This window comes from Brienomyrus brachyistius, chromosome 14 (genome assembly GCF_023856365.1).
Source record: "Brienomyrus brachyistius isolate T26 chromosome 14, BBRACH_0.4, whole genome shotgun sequence".
In the NCBI taxonomy this organism is placed as follows: Eukaryota; Metazoa; Chordata; class Actinopteri; order Osteoglossiformes; family Mormyridae; genus Brienomyrus; species Brienomyrus brachyistius.
This window is the reverse complement of record NC_064546.1, coordinates 7,156,484-7,180,140: the sequence shown is the minus strand read 5'-3', so window position 1 is coordinate 7,180,140 and position 23,657 is coordinate 7,156,484. Positions and strand designations below refer to the sequence as shown.

Sequence of the window (23,657 nt, the reverse complement as noted above, 5' to 3'; positions counted from 1 at the left end):
TTTGATTTTATTGAACTGCATTTTTATGTTCAGTACTGCTGGAGGGGTGAAATTAAGAAATATTAAATTAAAATTATTAAAAGAAATGTATACTTGAATATGTGAACAAAGATATATATATATATATATATATATATATATATATATATGCCTTCTAGTTTTTTTTAATGGCTCTTGATTTGATTTGAATGAAAATAGTTTCAAATTTAATTATTTAGTAAATAATAATTAAATAATCTTATTGGAATATTATCTCTGTTTGTTTTTCCCAGGGGGGGGGGATATATATTCAATTCAATTCATTTTAATTATATATATATTTAATTGAATCTTATTTTTACAATATTACATTGTCTCAAAGTGCTTTTATTGTCCCTGCTCAATGCCCCCAGTGAGCAAGCCAGAGATGACAGTGGCAAGGAAAAACTCCCTAGTAGGACGAAACATTTGGGGGGAACTAGACTGGCTTGGGGGGGGGGGGGGGGACTTTTAGGGCCAGATGAGGAAATCCAGAATATTGGTTTGGAACTAAGTGCCATTATCGCTAAACACATTTTCTCATCAATAAAATAACTCAAAAACTATTTAATCAGTATTTTTCAAACTTTTAGGAGTTTAGGACTTTAAGGAATTGGAAGTGATCAAATTCTGAAACAGCACCACATAGTGATGGACACTTGATCTTCTTAGCCCAGTAACTCAAAAATTAAGCACATTATATCAGTAGAAATTTAGCATGGATGGGGTTTTAATAAATATTTTTTGGAGAGGTTAAGAGAGTGTGTAGGGTAGGCTTGGGCAATATTACAGTAATGTTTATGTGCAACTACAATTATCGTAAAGTTTATCATGACGGAATTCAGTCATGTCATTTAGGCCTTGTCCTAATCAGCATATACAACAACAGGTGCAATGAGTGTGTAGGGTAGGCTTGAGCAGATTTACAGTAATATTATTGGTATACTGTGGGATTTTTTGGTCAAAATCCCCCATGCATGAAGATACAAAGTATTAGATGCAACCCAAGCCTACTGTAGGACTACAGATTGTGGTAGGAGGATCTATGAAGAATACTGATTATATGAGGGAGATGGGGTGAGGGGGCTGCCCGGGGAATGAATAACTGTCATTTTTTTTGTCAACGTCATTGCCTTACAGTAATTATATGTTTATTTCCAAAGCTAAAATGCTAATGCCTTTTTTGCTAGTGTTTAATTTTCAAAGTTGGAATCTGGTACATAGTACCTATTTTATGTATACCCTGCTCTTGTGGAGCAGCTGGTTTGCCAGCTAACTGCAACTTGTGTGTGTGCGTGTAGCGCAAAGGAGAAAGTAAAAAGAATATAAATATTTAGACATATAAAGAATATAAGTAATATGAACTAAGTTTTTAGATATGGACATTAAGACATACAGAAACAAATAGTTATCTGGCTTATTAGTGGGGGGGATTCAATTTATGCTATTTAATTGTAAATATTCTATCTGCTAGCATCATCTATATTATACATATACACACATACATATACTGAACAAAAATATAAACGCAACACTCTTGTTTCTGCTCCCATTTTTCATGAGATGGACTTAAAGACCTACAATTCATTCCAGATACACAATATTACCATTTCTCTCAAACATTTCTCATAAATCAGTCTAAATGTGTGATAGTGAGCACTTCTGCTTTGCTGAGATAATCCATCCCACCTCACAGGTGTGCCACATCAAGATGCTGATCTGACATCATGGGTAGTGCACAGGTGTACCTTATACTGCCCACAATAAAAGGCCACCCTGGAATGTGCAGTTTTTTGCTTTATTGGGGGTCTGGGGACTCAGAACCGGTCAGTATCTGGTGTGACCACCATTTGCCTCATGCAATGCAACACATCTTCTTCGCATAGAGTTTATCAGATTGTCAATTGTGGCCTGTGGAATGTTGGTCCACTCCTCTTCAATGGCTGTGCGAAGTTGTTGGATATTAGTGGGAACTGGTACACGCTGTCGTATACGCCGGTCAAGCACATCCCAAACATGCTCAACGGGTGACATGTCCGGTGAGTATGCTGGCCATGCAAGAACTGGGACATTTTCAGCTTCCAAGAACTGTGTACAGATCCTTGCAACATGGGGCCGTGCATTATCTGTCTGAGTGGCTGGTCTCAGACGATCTTGGAGGTGAACCTGCTGGATGTGGAGGTCCTGGGCTGGTGTGGTTACACGTGGTCTGCGGTTGTGAGGCCGGTTGGATGTACTGCCATATTCTCTGAAACGCCTTTGGAGACGGCTTATGGTTGAGAAATGAACATTCAATGCACGAGCAACAGATCTGGTTGACATTCCTGCTGTCCGCATGCCAATTGCACGCTCCCTCAATGCTTGTGGCATCTGTGGCATTTTGCTGTGAGACAAAACTGCACATTCCAGGGTGGCCTTTTATTGTGGGCAGTATAAGGTACACCTGTGCACTACCCATGATGTCAGATCAGCATCTTGATGTGGCACACCTGTGAGGTGGGATGGATTATCTCAGCAAAGCAGAAGTGCTCACTATCACACATTTAGACTGATTTGTGAGAAATGTTTGAGAGAAATGGTAATATTGTGTATCTGGAATGAATTGTAGATCTTTAAGTCCATCTCATGAAAAATGGGAGCAAAAACAAAAGTGTTGCGTTTATATTTTTGTTCAGTGTACATAAATTTTGCAATGAATAAATCGGCATAGTCTCAGAGACATGACTAAGACTCTGAGCATTTGGGTAAAATTTAGCACTTGGAATCAGTAAAAAAAATTTATCATGATTAATTGCATCTATTATTGAAACTTATAATCATATTTATATGTTGAATCCCCAAATTATTGTAGAATTAATATAAACGGTGATTGTGAGTATGTATATTGGTTATTTTCACAAACTCATTACCATAAAATATAATTTTTATCCAATTTTTAAAATTCTAATTCTTCTAAATTCTAATTCTAAAATTAGTTTGAAGACAGACTAAAGTTATACAGATTCATTGTCTAAACTGTAAATTTTGCCTTTGGGATAGTTACCATTTCTTTCTGTAATAAAAGTATTTAATCAAATCCTGGGCAAGAATTACTGAGATGAGAAAAAAAATGACAAAACTAATTTCAAAACTCAACTAAAATATACATCTTATCATATATGGAAGATTATAAGCACAAAAATTCAAATGGCAATTCATTTTGCAATTGTCAATTCAATATTCAACCAGAGCATGCATTTGTCATTTCAATATTTAATCTGTGCATGTAATTTGAAAATACATTTTGCAATCGGCAATTCAATGTGCAAAGTGCTTATGCAATCCTTAATTCATTTCATAATGTTTTGAATAAAAAATAGAATGACAATTCACTGAATTGCATTTCGTTTTGCCATGGGCTTTTTGCCTCTTTATTCAAATGGCAATTCATTTGGCAATTGTCAATTCAATATTCAATCAGAGCATGCATTTGTCATTTCAATATTTAATCTGTGCATGTAATTTGAAAATACATTTTGCAATCGGCAATTCAATGTGCAAAGTGCTTATGCAATCCTTAATTCATTTCATAATGTTTTGAATAAAAAATAGAATGACAATTCACTGAATTGCATTTCGTTTTGCCATGGGCTTTTTGCCTCTTTATTCAAATGGCAATGGCGTCCCCGGGAATTGCATTGCATGTTGGGGAGAAAACTCAATTTGCAATTCCCAACTGTCAGACCGCTCATCAAGGTGGACCTTCATTAACGACGTCACTTCCTTGTTTAGGGCCTCGCTACCATTCAACGCATTTGTTCGTTTAGTTAGAATGAGTAAACCCCCTTTATCTTCTTTATTATTTTTTTAAATTTTTTTATTATTATTTATTATTTTTATTATTTGTAATAATTATAACTAGTTGCACTTTTCCTTATTTGATTGTAACATGCTGATTATATCATTGCAATAACATGCTTTTACCACAGGAGGTGTGATATATTGTTATGTAGACTTTTATAAGTAACTGTTTTTTTGAGTTTGTAATTGTTTTGCTCTAAATAAAGTTCTTTAAAACGTAAAAAAAAAAAAAGTTAGAATGAGTAATGGCGGCAGAAGAGCTTGCAGTAAATATTTCTGTCTTAGCAGATGACATGGAAATTAATCGGGTATCAGCAGTAGATGCGTTTGATAGGTTGTTTGTGTTGTCACAGAGGGTAGAGGAACTTACAATCTTAACTGGACTTGATACGAGAAGGGTGCAAACTAATGTAGCTCAGGCGTTACATCAAGTCACGCAGTTGGTTACCCTCTGTGACAACACAAACAACCTATCAAACGCATCTACTGCTGATACCCGATTAATTTCCATGTCATCTGCTAAGGCAGAAATATTTGCTGCAAGCTCTTCTGCCGCCATTACTCATTCTAACTAAACGAACAAATCAATGGTAGCGAGGCCCTAAACAAGGAAGTGACGTCGTTAATGAAGGTCCATCTTGATGAGCGATCTGACAGTTGGGAATTGCAAATTGAGTTTTCTCCCCAACATGCAATGCAATTCCCGGGGACGCCATTGCCATTTGAATAAAGAGGCAAAAAGCCCATGGCAAAACGAAATGCAATTCAGTGAATTGTCATTCTATTTTTTATTCAAAACATTATGAAATGAATTAAGGATTGCATAAGCACTTTGCACATTGAATTGCCGATTGCAAAATGTATTTTCAAATTACATGCACAGATTAAATATTGAAATGACAAATGCATGCTCTGGTTGAATATTGAATTGACAATTGCAAAATGAATTGCCATTTGAATTTTTGTGCTTATAATCTTCCATAATCATAAGCATTGATTGTTTATTGTGGGATACATGCAATAAAATTGAAGGATTTAAAAACAGTTTATGCATTTTTGTGTTACTGATTTTTGGTTACCTGTTTGGGGAAAATGATTTAACAAATCATCAAATCAGAGCAACAAATCACAGTATTTTAATATGCGTTAAAACTGGGGGGGGGGGGGGGGGATCGATTCAGTTACAAATTCAGTTCTTCTAGATGACAATTTTTAGGTTGCCATGAGAGAAAAATCTATTTTTAAATATTAGTTTAAGCACAGATTACTGTCATTGTGTTGGTCACATTTGTTACTGCTAATATTTGACCAGTTGCACATGGATTTTAAGGCACTGACATGCATGAGCCTGGCATGGCACTATCATGAAGGAGCAAGTGTTTGCAGAAACTTTACCAGTAATTTATATTTAAAGTTTAAGCAAGATTTGAATTCTGTGAAGTAAATGGACACCTACACATGAGTACCTCTCTCTGCCTGGATGCATGATACAGTGCAATTTTAGTAGATAAGACTAGGTAAGATTTATTGTCATTCTACAAAACACAAGGTAATAAGAACAAAATTGTAATTTCCCTGGAAGCCTTGGACAAGATGAAAGACCTAGGGCTCACCCATAAATAATATCCATCCATCCATCCATCCATCCATCTTCTGCCACTTATCCAGGATCAGGTCATGGGGGCAGCAGTCTAAGCAGAGATGCACAGACTTCCCTCTCACCAGCCACACCCTTCAGCTCCATCGGGGGAATACCGAGGTGTTCCCCAGCCAGCCGAGAGATATAATCTCTCCAGTGTGTCCTGGGTCTGCCCCGGGTCTGCCCCGAGGCTGCATCCCCAGGGAGCTGTCCAGGAGGCATCCTAACTAGATGCCTGAACCACCTCAGCTGGCTCCTTTCAATGTGGAGGAGCAGTGGCTCTACTTTGAGCCCCTCCTGAATGTCTGAGTTTCTCACCCTATCTCTCAGGCTGAGCCCAGTCACCTTGTAGAGGAAACTCATTTCTGCCGCTTGTATCCGCAACCTCATTCGTTTGGTCATTACCCAGAGATCATGACCATAGGTGAAGGTAGGAATATAGATGGACTGGTGAACTGAAAGCTTTGCCTTCTGGCTCAGCTCCATTTTTACCACAACAGAATGGTACAGCGTCTGCATCACTGATGAGGCAGCACCGATCTGTCTGTCAATCTCCCTCTCCTTTCTTCCTTCACTCGTGAAAAAGGCCCTAAGATACTCATGCTCTTCCGGCAGCAACTCACCCCCCCCCACCCAGGAGAGGGCTATCCACCAATTTTGGACAACCAGTGTCATCCCAGCCGCCTAACACACAGCTGTAAACCTCCCCAGTACATGTCACAGCCCAACGACGCCAGCAGGACCATATCATCCACAAAAAGCAAAGATGCGATCCTGAGGCCCCTGAGCTAGACCCCCTCTGCCTCTTGGCTATAAATTCTGTCCTTAAAAGTTATGAACAGAATCAGTGACAAAAGGCAGAGTCGAACACACACCGGGAACGAGTACAATGCAATGCAAAGCAAATGCTCACTCTGTTTGTACAGGGATCTGAGGGCCTGCAACAAGGGCCCTGTACCCCGTAGTCCTGGAGCACTCCCGATAGAACCTCCCAAGGGACAAGGTCATATGTCTTTTCCAAGTCCACAAAACACATGTAGACTGCTTGGGTAAACTCCCATGAACCCTCCAGTGTCCATGCGAGGGTAAAGAGCCAGTCCAGCGTCCCACAACCAGGATGGAATCCACATTGTTCCTCCTGGATTTAAGATTCAACCAACGGGCGGGCCCTGTTCTCCAGTACCCCAGAATAGACCTTCCCAGGGAGGCTAAGGAGTGTGATTCCCCTGAAGCTGGAACACATTCTTTGCGCTCTCGATGAGCTTATCTATGGGAGCAGCACTGTTACACCTAAGCCTTTCGAGGTGAAGGGCATGGAATGAGGTAACAGTGAGAGTATCCTCATCTTCTGGCATCACCAGCTAGTACCGATAACGGTATAATGATGTCAGAAGAGGCGGAAGTTTGCTGCTGAAGGAGCACTGAAGCTAGGAACACGGTTTTTATTATGTTTGTTTGTTTTTCTATTTTAATTTTGCTTCTGCATTTCAAAAAATATAAATAAAACTGCAATATTTTTTCAAAGAAAACACAACTTACAGTTTTTAAGGTGTTTTAAAATGTTCAAATAAAAGTCAATAGGGCTGTTATTTTTCTACATCTCACAATTTAGATTCTTTACCAGGCTACAGATGATTCAGTTCTTCTGTCAGCTGATCCCTCCTTGCCCGTGGAGCTACCAGCATATATTCCTTTGTTGGCACCGGCGCATGCAGTTCAGCATCATACCTTCTAAAGTCATCTAATGTGTCCTCACTTATGTCCAGCAGACATCCATCACGCATGGCAATGTAATGCAACATACAACACGCCACAAAAAATGCTGTGACCTTCTGAGGGCTGTGTTGCAATGTTCCATCTGACTTATCTAAACATCTGAAACTCATTTTCAGCAATCCTAATGTCCTTTCACTTATAGTGCATGCTTAATTCTGGTCATTAATTCAAAATATCTTTTTAATGGTATAGTTTGTTCCTTAATATATATATTGTTTTTCTTTTGGTGTTTGAGTCAGTGTTTCATTAACCAGTATGATTACGTGAAAGGACCAGGTATGCTGTATAATAAAACATATATAATGATCTAAAAAAATATATCATTAGTGCACTTCCTGTGTCCACGAGCATTGTGCACCTGCCTGTTTCTGAAACGTGCCCTTTAAATACCATTTAACAATGCACCACTGACCTTAGACATGGTTTCTGTTTGTCATTTCACTGCCATAAAATAGCAACATGCTGACAATGTGCCCGGCCACGCCTCATTTAAAAAACTTCAATTGTCATATTTTTGATTCATCAAAGTAACCCCCTCTAGCAGTTATAACAGCAGAGAAAATTCAAGGCATTCCTTCTACAAGGGACATAAAATATTGCTCTGTTTCATGGGATAAAAGAGTTAATTAGTGCATTTAAAGTTAAAGGGGAGCCTAGGATTTGACTATGCCATCACCCCTCAACCACTTCATAGGATGTCAGACATGCACTGTTACATACTCTTTCCATGTTATAAAGGCAGCACAACACATTAATAAAAAACATGTAGTTTATTAAATAAATGGAGAAGTGGTGAAAACCTGTGGTGTGCAAAAACTTTTGACTGGTAGTGTATTAAATCAGTTATATATTATTATGTTCTTATTTAATATTTGTTAGTTTTACCCCGCAGTATTAAATAGTGTGGTGGGAGTTTAAAGGCATAAAAAGTCTTAAAAACCCTTCTGAATATTTCATTTACAGAGGGTACGAGATGGATGTTTGTTATACACTGCAAGAGATACTATGCTTAATAACTTTATTAATTTGCCTTTTTTGTTTCAGTTACTCCAACAATTGGGCTTTTCCTGGAGCAGCTGGAAAAATCTGCAGATGCTTTAGATGATTATGGCATTCTAGTCGCTAAGGTAATGAGAAAAACCAGGAGAATACAGGACTGTTTAAGTCATTTAGTCCGGTACCTTTTGGAAATTACCTGTGGAATAATCACTAATTAATTACACTAATTATTTTTTTTAGATTTTTTTATATTATTTGTGACTATCATTTAAAATATTTTATGTAAAACCTTTAGGTGAACTGCAGTGAAATACCTGTCCCGAAGTATTGTACAAAGGAACTCGTTATGAAGAAAGCATATTTGTTTCGGTATGTTTTCTTGTTTCACTTTGAAATATCTTAATTTTAAGTTCAAATATTGTTAAATAGAATGATGGAAATAATGTGTATCTAGTATTATGCAGTGTGACTGACTTGAATTGTTTCTGAAAAATAGATTGTTTCTGGAAACTGGTTTTTGACTTGTATAAAATCTTAAATTCTCTTAAGAGGTATGTATAAAGATTGTGCAGTTCCATATCTGATTAGTCTCAAACATGCACCAGAAATAGCTTTTTTCTGATTGGTTCTTTTCTCTTTTGCTAGGGGCTCTGAGCTTATGAAGAGCTTTGTTACTGACACCGTATTTGATGTCAGTGCCATTGTGGCTCATGTTCTTTTGTGAGTGGCTAATTTAAATCCATCTTAGTTGCAGTATGTATGGTGTGATCCTGCTTATGGTTTTTGAAATTCTTTATGTGTTTGTGTTCCCTCAGTACTGTGCTCTTTAATGAACTGAGGAATGTACAGACACCAGAGGAGCTCTGGAGCATAGAGAAGAATGTCAAAGGGAAGGCTGACATTGTTCTTGCGCAGATTGCGACTCTAGGACTCCCAGGTATGTTATGGTAATCGTGAGAGATGTGGCCACCTAATGGTTTTCCGCTCTGCAACAAACCAGTCTGGTCTTGATCATTTGTTTGTTTGTAGAGCACAGAGCAGTGATGGAGGCTGCATTTGTTTATGGAGCCAGATACCAATTTGTGCTGACAGCAGGAGGCTCAGTGATAAAGTATTTGGGGTCAGTAGAAATGTTAAAGCCCTGAAACATAACTGTGATGTGGAATGTTTGTCATGTTATAGTGTAGTTCTTCAACTTCTGCAGTGTGGAAGACTCATCCCCTCCACAGTCACGCTTGTGGTTTCTGCACTGTAAAGAGGTCTTGCAGCAGAGTGACCCCTGCCCCCACACAGTCATGAGGAGAGCCCTCACTACACTGAATATCTATACCTTCCTACAGTTGATGGAAGCACCATTAGTGGTGAGAGGTCTAAACTGTGTCCCTCAAGGTTATCATGTCTGGCAATATGCTAACTAGGGCTTAAGGACTTTATGATAATATTTGGACGTTTGTTAAATATGAGTATGTTACTGAAAAAAGGTAATGGAACTTGTAATAGTAGTAGTCATATTGTGATTTAAAACAGATAATAATAGTAGTATCAAAGCCTACTTATGACAACTTCTGTAGGTTATGTTTTCTACTTTGGATTGTAGAACTTTCTGTTTGGGTCGCTTAATATGGATTATTGACATGGATTATTTGGTCATCCTAAAGCTGTATTCTAACATGTTGCTTGGAGTCAAATTAAGCAAAATGCAGTATGTTTGTATTTGTATTTATATTTAAATTCCTAATGTAGTCATGGTGCCATTGTGCCCCTCCTATATACCCTGTTATTCTTTCACAGTCTGTATTTTCCAAAATGAGCAAAAAAGTCAATATAAGTTGTGGAAACAAATGTGTTGTGCTGCTTTTAGATGTGTGTTCTGCATGGGAAACGTGTGTTTGACACCAGTGTTGCATCAAACACAGTGAAACTTAAGTGATGGTCTCTGCTTGTATTTTTACATTTGCATGTTTTAGCCGGTGTTTCTCAGACCTTTTTGCTTTCCCCCTACTCCCATGTACCTTTTGTTTTTTGCATACATAGACGGAGGTGTCGGCTGACCCATCAGAGGTGAAACTGCCATACAGCCATCTGCATGCACCTCTGCTCTTTCTCTTCTCTCAAGCCGACACCCTTGCTCTCGACAGAGTGACTGCTGAGACTTTGGCCTGGAGGCTTCGGGGTCAGCTTGTGGTGGTTCTCATCTGCAGGTTTGCACAAGAAACTTAGGTCTGATTTTATAATTATGCTCAAGTCATACAAATTGACACCATTCACTTGTTTTGGGGTGGTACAGGGACAGCCTGGATGTGAAAACATCTATGGAATATAATGCTGCTTACAGGCTTCCTGGAGAGGTAAATAAAATATCTAACTTTTCAAATGGTTTAATATTTAACTTTGTTTTGAAATGATATCTCTGTTTTCTAGGGATCAGAAATAAAATACTTTACCTTAAAAAGCACTGAGGAAGTCGTTGATCTATTCTGGGAGAAGATGGTTCAGAAAGAAGAGGAAGAGGATGACTACAATGATTGGACTGTCCTTGGTATATACATTTTTATGTGTCTTTGACATTTTTTTCCAAATTTTAATAAATAAATGTGGAAATAAAATGCAGTTAGGATTAAATTAATATACATCGACGTCAGCACTTTTACATTCATTGTTGGGTGGGTCCATTGTTATAAGTGTTCTACCTGATGCTTGAGATAAACTAATGTGTAATTTTCCAAACAGGTTAGTGGTGACCCTGATCTTATTTCAGGATGCACTAGTAACTGCCTGGACAGGATGCCAGTCTATTGCAGGGCATGCTCACACTATGGGTAATTTAAAAATGCCAGATCACTTATCACCAGTTTGATTTTGGACTGGAAAAAAATCATAATGCATAATGATTTGGAATAAGGCACAGAAGAGTGTCCTCCCCACCTGACTTTGTCTCACCCTGGGATGCCCAGGAGTGTCCTCCCTACCTGACTTTGTCTCACCCTGGCATATCCAGGAGTGTCCTCCCCATCTGACTGTCTCACCCTGGGATGCCTCGAAGTATCCTCCCCACCTGACTTTGCCCCACCCTGGGATGTCCAGGAGTGTCCTCCCCTCTTGACCTTGCCACACCCTGGGATGTCTAGGAGTGTCTTCCCCACTTGACTTTGTCCCATCATGGGATGTACAGGACATCTGTGATCATGTCATAAACCTTTCTAAGATGTTTCCAGAAAGTGATGCCATTTTGGCTATCCCGGCGCAGTCAGACAACATTCATCTACTAGCGCTGTTAATGGACTTGAGTGAAACTAGAACTATAGCAGTATGGTGGAGAATGGATAGAAACTCGTGAGTTCCTTTAGAGGGCAAAATGATAGATTCCGTTAAGATTAACTATGGATTTGCTCTAGATAGAAGCTTAGAACTCTGTGTCCAGAAGGTAGTGAGTTCAAATACCATGCTTTTACCATGCAGAATTGTCAGTACAGACGCTCCTTTATTTACAAACTTTCAACGCACGAACTTTCAGAGATATGAACGAAGAGGACTGTAAGTCCAAATTGTGTTCCTTGGGCTCCCGTTTCCTGTCCACAACGTCAATTTTTTTTTCTGCGTGTCAATTCCAACTAGTACGACTTCTGGCCACTACTCCCACTGCGCAGCAGCGTAGCATGCGTACTCCCAGCATCCTAGCTCTTTGCGCTTGCGTATATCGTTAAAATGATGCTGAATAACGACTTATGAACATTTCAAGATACGAACGGCTGTTCGGAACATATCTCATTAGTAAGTAGAGGAGCGTCTGTACTTGATTTATTTTGCCTGCCTCTGTACTAATGCTTTTAATAGAGCAGACTGCCTTTTAACACTAATGGATTTCTGTCTATCTGATGCTGTCAGATGTTTTAGATGATGAGGTGGTGGATACCGTATATCAGTACAGGGATGTGGAGTTGGATTTGGGACCAGTATCTGAATTGACAACACATACCTTTGGTGCAGTTGTGAAAGGAACAAATATTATTGTGGTGCTCTTCTTTGTCAGATGTAAGTGGCTTTACACTTTACATTTTCATTCAAGTATAGTATATTATTTATTACATTTAAATCATATTAAATGAAACAAAATGGATACACCAGTTTTGAACTTACAGTGAAGAATAATTAATTACATTCAAACTGCATGGCTATCTTGGAAAAGAATTCTGAAATACTTGTTTTTTGGTTGTTCTTAAGGGGATGCCCTGTCCATGGGTCTTTTGCAGTCTTTTAAAGAAGTTGCTAATACATTAGAAGGTAAGAATATACCTTATGCTTTTCAAATACAAGGAATTTGGTTAGCATGTTGCTGCAGGAAATCATGTTAAGCAGCAGTTTCTGTCACTTTCTTTGTTTTGATGTCCACTTTATCCCATACAAATGCTGAGGCTTGGAGAACAGGCAGACCAGCTCATAAGTTTGAGCTGTTCATTACTGACATTCTTCCCCTGACAGTTGTTTTAAAATTTTAAGGTGTGTTTTGGGTAGTTCTCTTCCCCGAAGAACAAAGGGCTTTCCAGATGGTATAGAATTGACTGTGGTACCAATGTGAGTGTCACATGGTTTTAGTAAAGATCAATAAGTCTCTCACCAGTAAAGTAACCCTAGACCATGCTACTGTCTCCTTTAGGGTTAATATTTGGAACCGAACTTGCAGAATTGTGTGATCACAATGTGTCTGATAAAGGGATCTATGTGTCTGATAAAGGGATATGAAAGGTCCACAAATATGTCTAACTTACAGTTCTCACAGAAAGTCTTGGGAGGCTTGCTTAATTCAGTAAAATATTGCAAATTTATTGGTTTCATAACAAAATCCCACTGATAAGCAATGTTTAATGCATCTGCACATATCTTCCACACATTTTATTTGTTCTTGCCATTTTGCTATTAATTACAGTTGTAGTCATTGGCCCTAAAAAATGGATACGTCACACATTTATTTAGTGTTTTATGTTATTACAAAGGTGTTACTAATTAAAAAGCACCCAAGGAGACTGCTTGTTGATGAACTATTTAACTCAGAACAGTTATTTTAAAACTATAATTTGGTTCAATGTATTACTACTTGAATTGTATGTTTTACTTAAAACTACTGGTTGTAAACAAATAATATTAATTGAATCTTCATTAATCTCCATGGGGAAAATCTCCTTACGCCTCCCCAACTTGTTCTCTGTAGGTGAGAGCAAGCTATGAAGGGCAGCCCCCCATAGCAGTACCCAGGGATCTGGAGGTTAAGGGCTCTGCTCACGGACCTGCGGTTGTGCCAAGGCTGGGCTCAATCCAGTGACCTTCTGATCACAGGTGCAGAAGCTTAGCCCACTGAGCCACACGCTGTCCCCAAAAGTAATGATTTTTGTAATAAAACGGATAAATTAGCAATATTTTTACTGAATTAAGCAAGCATCCCAAAACTTTCTGTGGACATTGTATATACCTATTAATCCATAATTCTGACATGCACTCCTGTGAATATACAAACATACATATTTTATAGTCTAGATAATTATGATTGCATATATAAACAGGTGCACTCAAACTTTGAGTTTGAACTAATCAAATATGAAATGACCTAAAACAGTGTGCTCATGAAAATCCTTCATTCATAAATGTGAATCTGCCTTTTTGCCTCCTAAAACAGGACAGTATAATTTAGGACATGAAAGTATGAGTTGCAGTGGTTCTCTGTACGTACTTTATATGATGCAGGCATGCTTGCAGGGATTCCTAACATGCTGCTTGCCTCAGTGGACTGTGGTGAGTGGGTGGACTTATGTGGCAGCGAGATGGTCTCTTCCTTCCCCACAATAAGGACGTACCGCCGCTGGGAGCCACCGCAAACATACAGAGGCATACTGGGAGCAGAGGCTCTGCACAGCTACATTAGCCGGTAGGTTCTGTCTGTGAGCTTTCTCCGCTTTCTCCAATCATGGTCCATTGAGCTGAACTTCTAAGAAGTAACAAAGAGACATTTATGAAGAAAGACAGTTTTGATGCTGTTTTCCCCATTTATTTCCTATTGAATTAATCTGAAGGGAAGAAGAAAGAAACACTGAGGCATTATACCACTTACTGAAAAATGTGCAAGCAGAGAGATATGTGAGATGCATCTAAATGTATGTCATGCCATCCTCGGAAAAGACACATTTATTTGGCTTGTAATATTCTATTCATTTTTTATGATTGTGAAATTTATTAGGTCCATGACACTGAAAACATCATCCTTATATATACTCAGTGGCATGATTTTATGTGAAAATACTTATGCAAATTGTTATAATCCTAGATATGTGGTTTATTAAGTCAATTTAGGCACTAATGTTCAGCATTTTATAAGTTGTAATTACTGGCACTGAAGGTAAAATGTAATTTTTCCCCTTAGCTCAGATGCAGTGTTTCAGGTGTTGCTCTATGTAGATGTGCTATTGAGCCCTTGATCCCTGCATGCCGTTGTTCTCATATTGGGTAGGTGCCATGTGGCGCTCCCTGTCATCTTGTTCTCTGAGAATGAAGTCTGGTCCTTCCTGAAGGAAGACATCTACCACAGATACACTTCGCTTTCTCCTGGCACAGTTCTAGGCCTTTTGAGTTCAGTTCAGGACCCAGGTATTATCATTTTAAAAATTATTTGTTTTTTTGTTTGTTTGCTTGTTTGCTTGCTTGAAGATGACTTTGCGTAATGTCATCTCATTCTCTAAAGGTTTGAATTTCAATATGATATAGTCCTGTGTTCATAGTCTGCTTGCGGTGGACACTAGACGCCATATACAAAGGTACTGAAAGGAGAAAATGTTAGACAGCATACAAGGTTTATGCAAATACAATTGAATTTTAACTTGAAAGAAGAGCAGCTGGCATCTTAGGAGGGATGAAAGCTGGTGTGCAGATATAAAAACCCACAGTGATACGATGACTCTGCCAGCTATAGAGAGGCTGGGCGGCAGAGCTGCACCCTACTCAGACTAGTGTCTTGCCAGACGCGCTGCTTAAGCGCTACCATTTATTTTGGGTCATTGGAAAAAGGTACAACTGTTACATGTTGTTGAACTCTCTGCAAGACATTTTTCTATACTATCTGAAATGCAATGTTTTACTCAATTTGAAATAAGATAATTTCAAAGATAATTTCTCCCCCCCAGGATTGACAACTTTTTTTGTTTTAGCTAACACAATTTGTGTAATGTTTCAATTCACTCACTCAATTCCATAATGGATGGCATATAATGTTTGAATATTTTGTATTCCTGCCTCTTCCAGGAAGGTTTATGTTTGAAGAAGCCGCAAGAGTTCTGAGGGGTGAAACTACACTTGGACTTTTTGTAGATGACCAGGCAGAGAAATGGTACCTATTGGAAATGACTTGTCTGTTTGCAGTGTGCTTGGTGTCTGGGTTTGTTTCATTTAAGTTGAAAAATACTCTTTGTTTTTCTGTGGAATGTTTATTGATGGCCTTATGAATTAAAGTTTCTTTGATAATACTTCCTTAAGATGCCTGGAGAAATTCTGTGAAATAGGTTTGTTTTGTTTTCTCATGTTGATCTGATAGTTCAGTGGAATAATGCACTTCATGATATATAGTCCACAGTTGGATAATGACATTTTGCCTGCTTTGCATCTTTTTTGTGTGGGATTATTTCATTTGTAACCTTATTGTTTTCAGGGCCAAAAATTATGGTGTTCAGCTCCCAGCCCTGTTTGTCTGCAGAGGTCTTGATGTCCCTATGGAGACTTATTCCCTTCATCTTTCCAATACCCAAGAGTTGGTAGCAGATATCCAGAGAGCTCTACGAGGGAGTTTTGTAAGTCTTTTGATGTGCCAGCCTTACCCAGACCATAATATTTGCTTGTTTTCTTTAACTGGGCAATGTCTGTCATATTGGTGAAATCATTGCTCATGTATTTGTTAAATGGAATCGTAAAGAGACATATATTTGTTGGTTGATTTTTGCAAAATAACACAGAGAAAATTCACCTAAAATCAAAGTAATGATAATCATTTACAATCTGAACTTCTTGCTTGCATAATTAGCTTTAATGGTGTCTGAAAGGATAGGTTTCTATATACTTATACTGAACAAAAATATAAACGCAACACTCTTGTTTCTGCTCCCATTTTTCATGAGATGGACTTAAAGATCTACAATTCATTCCAGATACACAATATTACCATTTCTCTCAAACATTTCTCACAAATCAGTCTAAATGTGTGATAGTGAGCACTTCTGCTTTGCTGAGATAATCCATCCCACCTCACAGGTGTGCCACATCAAGATGCTGATCTGACATCATGGGTAGTGCACAGGTGTACCTTATACTGCCCACAATAAAAGGCCACCCTGGAATGTGCAGTTTTTTGCTTTATTGGGGGTCTGGGGACTCAGAACCGGTCAGTATCTGGTGTGACCACCATTTGCCTCATGCAATGCAACACATCTTCTTCGCATAGAGTTTATCAGATTGTCAATTGTGGCCTGTGGAATGTTGGTCCACTCCTCTTCAATGGCTGTGCGAAGTTGTTGGATATTAGTGGGAACTGGTACACGCTGTCGTATACGCCGGTCAAGCACATCCCAAACATGCTCAACGGGTGACATGTCCGGTGAGTATGCTGGCCATGCAAGAACTGGGACATTTTCAGCTTCCAAGAACTGTGTACAGATCCTTGCAACATGGGGCCGTGCATTATCTGTCTGAGTGGCTGGTCTCAGACGATCTTGGAGGTGAACCTGCTGGATGTGGAGGTCCTGGGCTGGTGTGGTTACACGTGGTCTGCGGTTGTGAGGCCGGTTGGATGTACTGCCATATTCTCTGAAACGCCTTTGGAGACGGCTTATGGTTGAGAAATGAACATTCAATGCACGAGCAACAGATCTGGTTGACATTCCTGCTGTCCGCATGCCAATTGCACGCTCCCTCAATGCTTGTGGCATCTGTGGCATTTTGCTGTGAGACAAAACTGCACATTCCAGGGTGGCCTTTTATTGTGGGCAGTATAAGGTACACCTGTGCACTACCCATGATGTCAGATCAGCATCTTGATGTGGCACACCTGTGAGGTGGGATGGATTATCTCAGCAAAGCAGAAGTGCTCACTATCACACATTTAGACTGATTTGTGAGAAATGTTTGAGAGAAATGGTAATATTGTGTATCTGGAATGAATTGTAGATCTTTAAGTCCATCTCATGAAAAATGGGAGCAAAAACAAAAGTGTTGCGTTTATATTTTTGTTCAGTGTAGATACATAATTACATATATAATACATACATGCTGAACCCTTACAAAATTCTTGAGATAAAATTTTACTTTGATATTAAAGATATATATGCAAAATAATATTATCGTAAATAACAACTGGTTTACCCTTAGGAAAGAGTAGAACATGTTCTTTTTAAGAACTAGCTGCTTATTTGCATTTCACGTTTTCAAATGTTCAAATGCACATGTTCAGTGTGTATTCCAGTGCCCCATTGATAAAATGCAAGTATTTGCTTAGGTGAGCTGGAGTGGGAGTTAACAATCAAAGTTAAGCATTTGAATTAAGAAAGACGTCCTTTGTCAGCATCAAGTCATGACTCGACTGTAAGTTTCCAATAGTGCTGTGCTGGTGCTAGTGTCAATGCTGACAGGGGGCTGGTTTTCTTCTGATTAAAAATATCATGTATAACAGATGAAGAGTACTCACAGGACGACTGGCATGTAACATTTCTGAGTTCATTAAAGAATGTTTTTCACAGAGAATGTTTAGGCTATTTGCTGAATTTTGCTGTGTAGACTTTGCAGTTGTACAGAAGCCGGGCATCAGCCTTGGTTTGGGGATATCCTCGAGCAAGCCGTTTGTGGAACATAGTAGTCTCTGGAACTAATTGGTTGCAGTTCGTTCAAAACTTTAGTTTAACCAAGGAGACCTCAACAGATAGTTTCAACCTGAGTGTTTATTTGTTGAAACAATTTAATTAAATAGGTGAACAGTGTTTGGCGAAGCCCGACTCTTGGTCGTTGGTTCCATCGACTCTGAAGCTGACAGATCTGGCTGGGCAACCAGGCAGATCTACCATCCGCACTATCCTTCTGAACCTGGGGTTGCATTTCCTCATCCTGGGAGGTTGGCTACAGTCCCATAAACCTTATACTTGTTAATAATATTGGCAACTGTCGTCACATAAACATGAAGCTGCTTGGAGATGGTCTTATAGCCTTTACCTTTAACATATAATAATCTACTATAATGATTTTTCTGAGCTTCTCAACTCTCTCCTTTGCTTTCTCTGGTCCATATTCAGTGTGGTACACAGAATGATAACAAACAACACAGTGGCATGTTCTTCTCCTTGAAATAGGCTGAATGGCTGATGAAAATCGTGAAGGCTATAGACCTGTCATACAGGCACATCTTCGTATTGCTCTGGAAAATCAGGCACATTCTGGCATCCTGGGATTGCTGCGAAAGATTGCTGGGATACTGCGAGAGAGTGGTGTTGAGCTGCAGCGATTGTTTTGGGATTGTTTGTGATTGTTTTTGGGGTGTTTGGAACGTATTTTCTGAGTGTTTGTGTGCTTTAATTGTTTAGTGGGTGGCTGTGTTATTTCTATTTATTGTTCTTATTTTGGTCGGCGTGAGTGCTTGTCTGTCCTATCTGTTTATTAACAACGCGATTGTTACGGGCAGTGAGCTGCGTTTTCTGTTCGCGTTTAACTCCGTAAAAAACACCGGCGGGGCGAAATAGCTAATAATATCTAACGTCGGTAACGTTACTCAGCGCCAGAAAAGGACAGTTGCTCCTGAGCTTTGCTCGGTCGCCAGTCGGGGCCGGGAGGACATTTTCCACTTTTTTCCCCGCTCCGGCAGTAGCCTGCTGTGAGGGGGTTTTTGTGGTTTTTCGACCTCCCAAGAGCAACTTCGATTTCGTTTTGTTTTTAGTTCATACTTGGTTCAGGCAGAAGTTCTTTTGGTAAGTAGTAGTAAATTTATCGGATTAAAAAATTTAAATAAAAATAATAATTAAGTTCCGTTTCAACCCAAGTAACTTATTTTAGTGTACTTGGCACTTTATTGCATTTAACGGTACGCTAATTAATCTTTAAAGTTAAATACGCTATATAACTTTACTGGGCTGGGAGTACGGGGTCATAGTGAGTTAGTTAATTATGGGGCCGGCTCAGTGTTGCGTTTGCAACATGTTTGCCCTTCTGGACGTTAGTGTCCAGTCGGACTTCATCTGCGAGCGATGTAAGCTAGTGGACTCGCTCATGGTCAAGGTTCGCGACCTTGAGGAGCAACTGGCTCTCATTCAATGCAACAGTGAGTTAGAGGAGCAAGTTAATACGCCTTTTAGGGAGAAGGTGTGTACGCCACTAGCTGGGAGGGGGGAGAATGAAGAGCAGAGAGGTCGAGAGAGCTGGGTGACCGTAGGTTGTAGACGCAGGAAAGGGCGTACACACGTTGCAGAGGCGGCATCACCTGAGGTGACTGTGTCGAACAGGTTTCAGGTTCTTCCAGCTTTAGAGCCGGAACGGACTGGGGAGGCAGGTGGGCCCTTGGGCACTGAGGAGCCCCCTCCCCCCAGGAAGAGGGAGGTTGTGGTAGTGGGGGATTCCATTATTAGGGGAGTAGACAGTTATGTGTGCACGCGTGATAGAGGGTCCCGTACGGTGTCTTGCCTGCCTGGTGCCCAGGTAGGAGACCTTCCAGATCGTGTGGATAAGCTTTTGGCCCCAGCTGCATGTTGGCACCAACAACATAGGCAAGGGTAGAAGGGCTGTTCTGCAGGATAAATTTATAGAAGTCGCCAATAAGCTTAGAAGCAGAACGTCCACGGTGGTATTCTCCGAAATACTCCCCGTGCCACGTGCATGTCATGCTAAGTTAGCTGAGATAAGGAAATTAAATGCGTGGCTAAAAGGATAGTGTAGGAAAGAGGGGTTTAGGTTTATGGGGCATTGGAGGACCTTCTGGAACAGGTGGGACCTGTTCAAGCCGGATGGGTTGCACCTGAACCAGAGGGGAACCAGTGTGTTGGGGAAGCGTATGTGTAGAGTCGTTGAGGAATGTTTAAACTAGGGACTGGGGGGGCAGGGAGGTTAGTTAACTATGTCAGTGGGGGGAAACGGAAAGCCCCAAATAATCATATTGTAAGTAGGCACCGTAATAGGCCTACCCTTTGTTGTCTGTATTTAAACGCCAGAAGTATTAGGAATAAAATTCATGATTTAGAGGCTTTTATCTCATCTGACTCTTATGATATTATAGGAATAACTGAAACGTGGTTGAGTGAAAAGGATGGACAAGAATATAATATGGATGGTTACACGTTGTTCCGTAAGGATCATATAGGAAAAAAGGGAGGTGGTGTTGCAGTATATGTAAAGGAAAACTTGCAGGCAAGGGAACTTACTGATATAAATAAAACTACGGAAGCAATATGGGTAAAATTAGATGCTAAAAACTCAAATAGCCTAATTGTCGGTGTTTGTTACAGAACACCTAATATAGCTGCTGAGGAAAGCAGATTGTTATACAGTGATATTAGGACTATGAGCAATAAAAATGATGTGGTAGTTATGGGTGATTTTAATCTACCAGGAATGCAGTGGGACATTGTCACTGGCTCTTCAGAAAATGAACTGGAGATGGTGGAATTAGTACAGGATTGTTTTTTTACTCAGTTAACACCCCTACCAGGGGAGATGCCATTCTTGATCTTGTTCTCTCTAATAACCAGGACAGGATTGGTAAATTAGACGTTTTAGAACCACTTGACAGTAGCGATCATAACATGGTCAAATTTGAGGTTAAGTTTAGTGTTCGAAGAGCTAAGTCCAAATCAAAAATATATAATGTTAGGAAGGCTGACTTTAAGTGTATGAGACTAAAACTAGAAACTGTGAACTGGATGGAGTTAAATAACAAAACTGTTGAAGAGGCCTGGGAATTTTTTAAAAGCACATTATTGCAAGTGCAAGAGGACTTCATACCTGTTTCCAGCAAGAATAAATCTAGGAAATTGCAACCTAGGTGGTTTACTAGGGAAATAAAGTATAAAGTAAGGAGGAAAAGGGCTTTGTTCCAGCAATAGAAAATAACTGATGATGACAGAATTAAGCAGGAATATCTAAGTCTACAGGCTGAGTTAAAAAATATTAGACGAGCTAAAAGAAATGTCAAAAGGATGGTTGCATTGGAAGCTAAGGATGACGTTAAAAGTTTCTTCCAGTATTTTAACTCTAAAAGAGCTCTAAAACCTGAAATTACTAATCTGCAGGATAGTAAGGGTCTTATAATAGTAAACGACATTGATATAGTAAATGAGTTCAATGATAGTTTTGCACGGGTATTCACTGTTGAGGACCTTAGTAATTTACCAGTTATTACCTATCCAGCATTGTCTATAGCTAATATATATATATAACTGAAGCAGATGTTTTGCAAAGCCTAGCTAAGCTCAAAATAAATAAATCACAGGGCCCTGATGGCATCTTACCTATAGTGTTAAAAGAGATGAGGGATATTATTTGCTGACCCTTAACATTACTGTTTCAAAAATCCTTATCTGAAGGTGTGGTACCTTCTGATTGGAAGCACGCCTTCATAACGCCTATTTTCAAAAAAGGGGATAGAAGTAATTTGTCTAACTATAGGCCAATCAGTCTAACTTGTATAACTGGTAAAGTTATGGAGGCTATAATCAAAGAGAAAATGGTAGATTACCTGGACTCCAATAACATTTTGCGGGATAGCCAGCATGGATTTAGGAGAGGTAGATCCTGTTTAACAAATCTGTTGGAGTTTTTTGAGGAAGCTACTCAGGAAATTGATGATGATAAGGCCTATGATGTCATCTACTTAGATTTCCAAAAGGCTTTTGATGTTGTCCCCCACAAGAGGCTCCTACTTAAACTCAAAGCGACAGGTATTTTAGGTACCGTAGCGACCTGGATTGATAACTGGTTAACAGATAGGAAACAGCGAGTAGTTATAAGAGGCACAATGTCATTGTGCTTGCGTTCATAGTGGGGTACCGCAGGGTTCGATTTTAGGACCACTATTGTTCCTAATTTACATAAATGATATAGATACCAATATATACAGTAAACTGGTGAAATTTGCAGATGACACCAAGGTGGGTGGTGTAGCAGATACTGAATTAGCGGCTCAGCAGCTACAGCGGGATCTTGATTTAATTAGTGACTGGGCCGATACCTGGCAGATGAAATTTAACGTCGATAAATGTAAGGTACTCCATCTAGGGAGCAGAAATATAAAGTACAGGTATTTCATGGGTGTCACTGAAATAAAGGTAGCTGATCATGAGAAAGACCTTGGTGTGTATGTTCATGCTTCCATGTCCCATTCTCGCCAGTGTGGGGAAGCAATAAAAAAGGCCAATAGGATGTTGGGGTATATCTCCAGGTGTGTGGAGTTTAAGTCAAGGGAGGTAATGCTAAGATTATACAATTCCTTGGTGAGACCTCACCTAGAATATTGTGTGCAGGTTTGGTCACCATATCTTAAAAAGGACATTGTGGCCTTAGAAAAGGTGCAGCGTAGGGCCACAAAAATGATTCCTGGTCTTAGAGGAATGTCATACGAGGAACGGTTACTTGAGCTAAATCTGTTCAGTCTCAAGCAAAGGAGACTGAGGGGGGACATGATCCAGGTATATAAGATTCTAACAGGTTTGGATGCTGTTCAACCAAATAGTTACTTCAGCATTAGTTTAAATACACGAACTCGTGGCCATAGGTGGAAATTAGCGGGAGAACATTTCAAGCTGAATTTAAGGAAGCACTTCTTTACACAGCGTGTAGTCAGAGTATGGAATAGCCTTCCTGATAATGTAGTGCAAGCTGAATCCTTGGGTTCCTTTAAATCAGAGCTAGATAAGATTTTAACGACTCTGAGCTATTAGTTTAGTTCTCCCCAAGCGAGCTTGATGGGCCGAATGGCCTCCTCTCGTTTGTATAGTTCTTATGTTCTTAAGGCACCTGTGATACTAATTAAGGTTAAACATGACTATAATGCAAGGATAAATAGCCTCTTAAGGGGTACCAATAAATCTGCCCATACTATTTTATAACTTTGTAAAATAAACAACAAATCATTTCTTTTCACAATTTGATTGGTTTAGTCTATCACATTATAAAGGCAAGCGGGTATTCATTAGGCAATTGCTTTTAATTGGATCACTTTTCAGAAGAAATTAAGCATCGTTTCAATGAGCTGTAAGGATACCAACAAATTTGTGCATGTGTTTTATGTTAAATTAATGGCCTTTGGACACCATATTTCCATGTCTTGTCTTTGACCCCTGTATATATATATACATACCTATATATAGGATATGATAGATACTTTATT

At 39.4% G+C, this 23,657-nt stretch overlaps 1 protein-coding gene across 5 annotated transcripts in view; it reads left to right on the top strand.

Annotated features, from left to right (window-relative positions):
• txndc16 (thioredoxin domain containing 16) overlaps positions 1–23,657 on the top strand; it is a 33,884-nt gene that overhangs the window by 922 nt on the left and 9,305 nt on the right. For 3 of the 5 annotated variants that reach the window (XM_048974134.1, XM_048974131.1, XM_048974135.1), the window contains exons 2-16: positions 8,318–8,400; positions 8,568–8,641; positions 8,918–8,992; positions 9,088–9,209; positions 9,302–9,392; positions 9,477–9,633; positions 10,307–10,473; positions 10,560–10,620; positions 10,694–10,811; positions 12,158–12,304; positions 12,494–12,553; positions 14,009–14,189; positions 14,769–14,905; positions 15,557–15,641; positions 15,960–16,098. In XM_048974134.1, coding sequence (XP_048830091.1) covers positions 8,619–8,641; positions 8,918–8,992; positions 9,088–9,209; positions 9,302–9,392; positions 9,477–9,633; positions 10,307–10,473; positions 10,560–10,620; positions 10,694–10,811; positions 12,158–12,304; positions 12,494–12,553; positions 14,009–14,189; positions 14,769–14,905; positions 15,557–15,641; positions 15,960–16,098 — 1,563 coding nt within the window. In that variant the 5' untranslated portion in view covers positions 8,318–8,400; positions 8,568–8,618. The remainder of the gene's footprint in view (positions 1–8,317; positions 8,401–8,567; positions 8,642–8,917; positions 8,993–9,087; positions 9,210–9,301; positions 9,393–9,476; positions 9,634–10,306; positions 10,474–10,559; positions 10,621–10,693; positions 10,812–12,157; positions 12,305–12,493; positions 12,554–14,008; positions 14,190–14,768; positions 14,906–15,556; positions 15,642–15,959; positions 16,099–23,657) is intronic. The other 2 variants (XM_048974132.1, XM_048974133.1) reach the window with 2 other exon arrangements.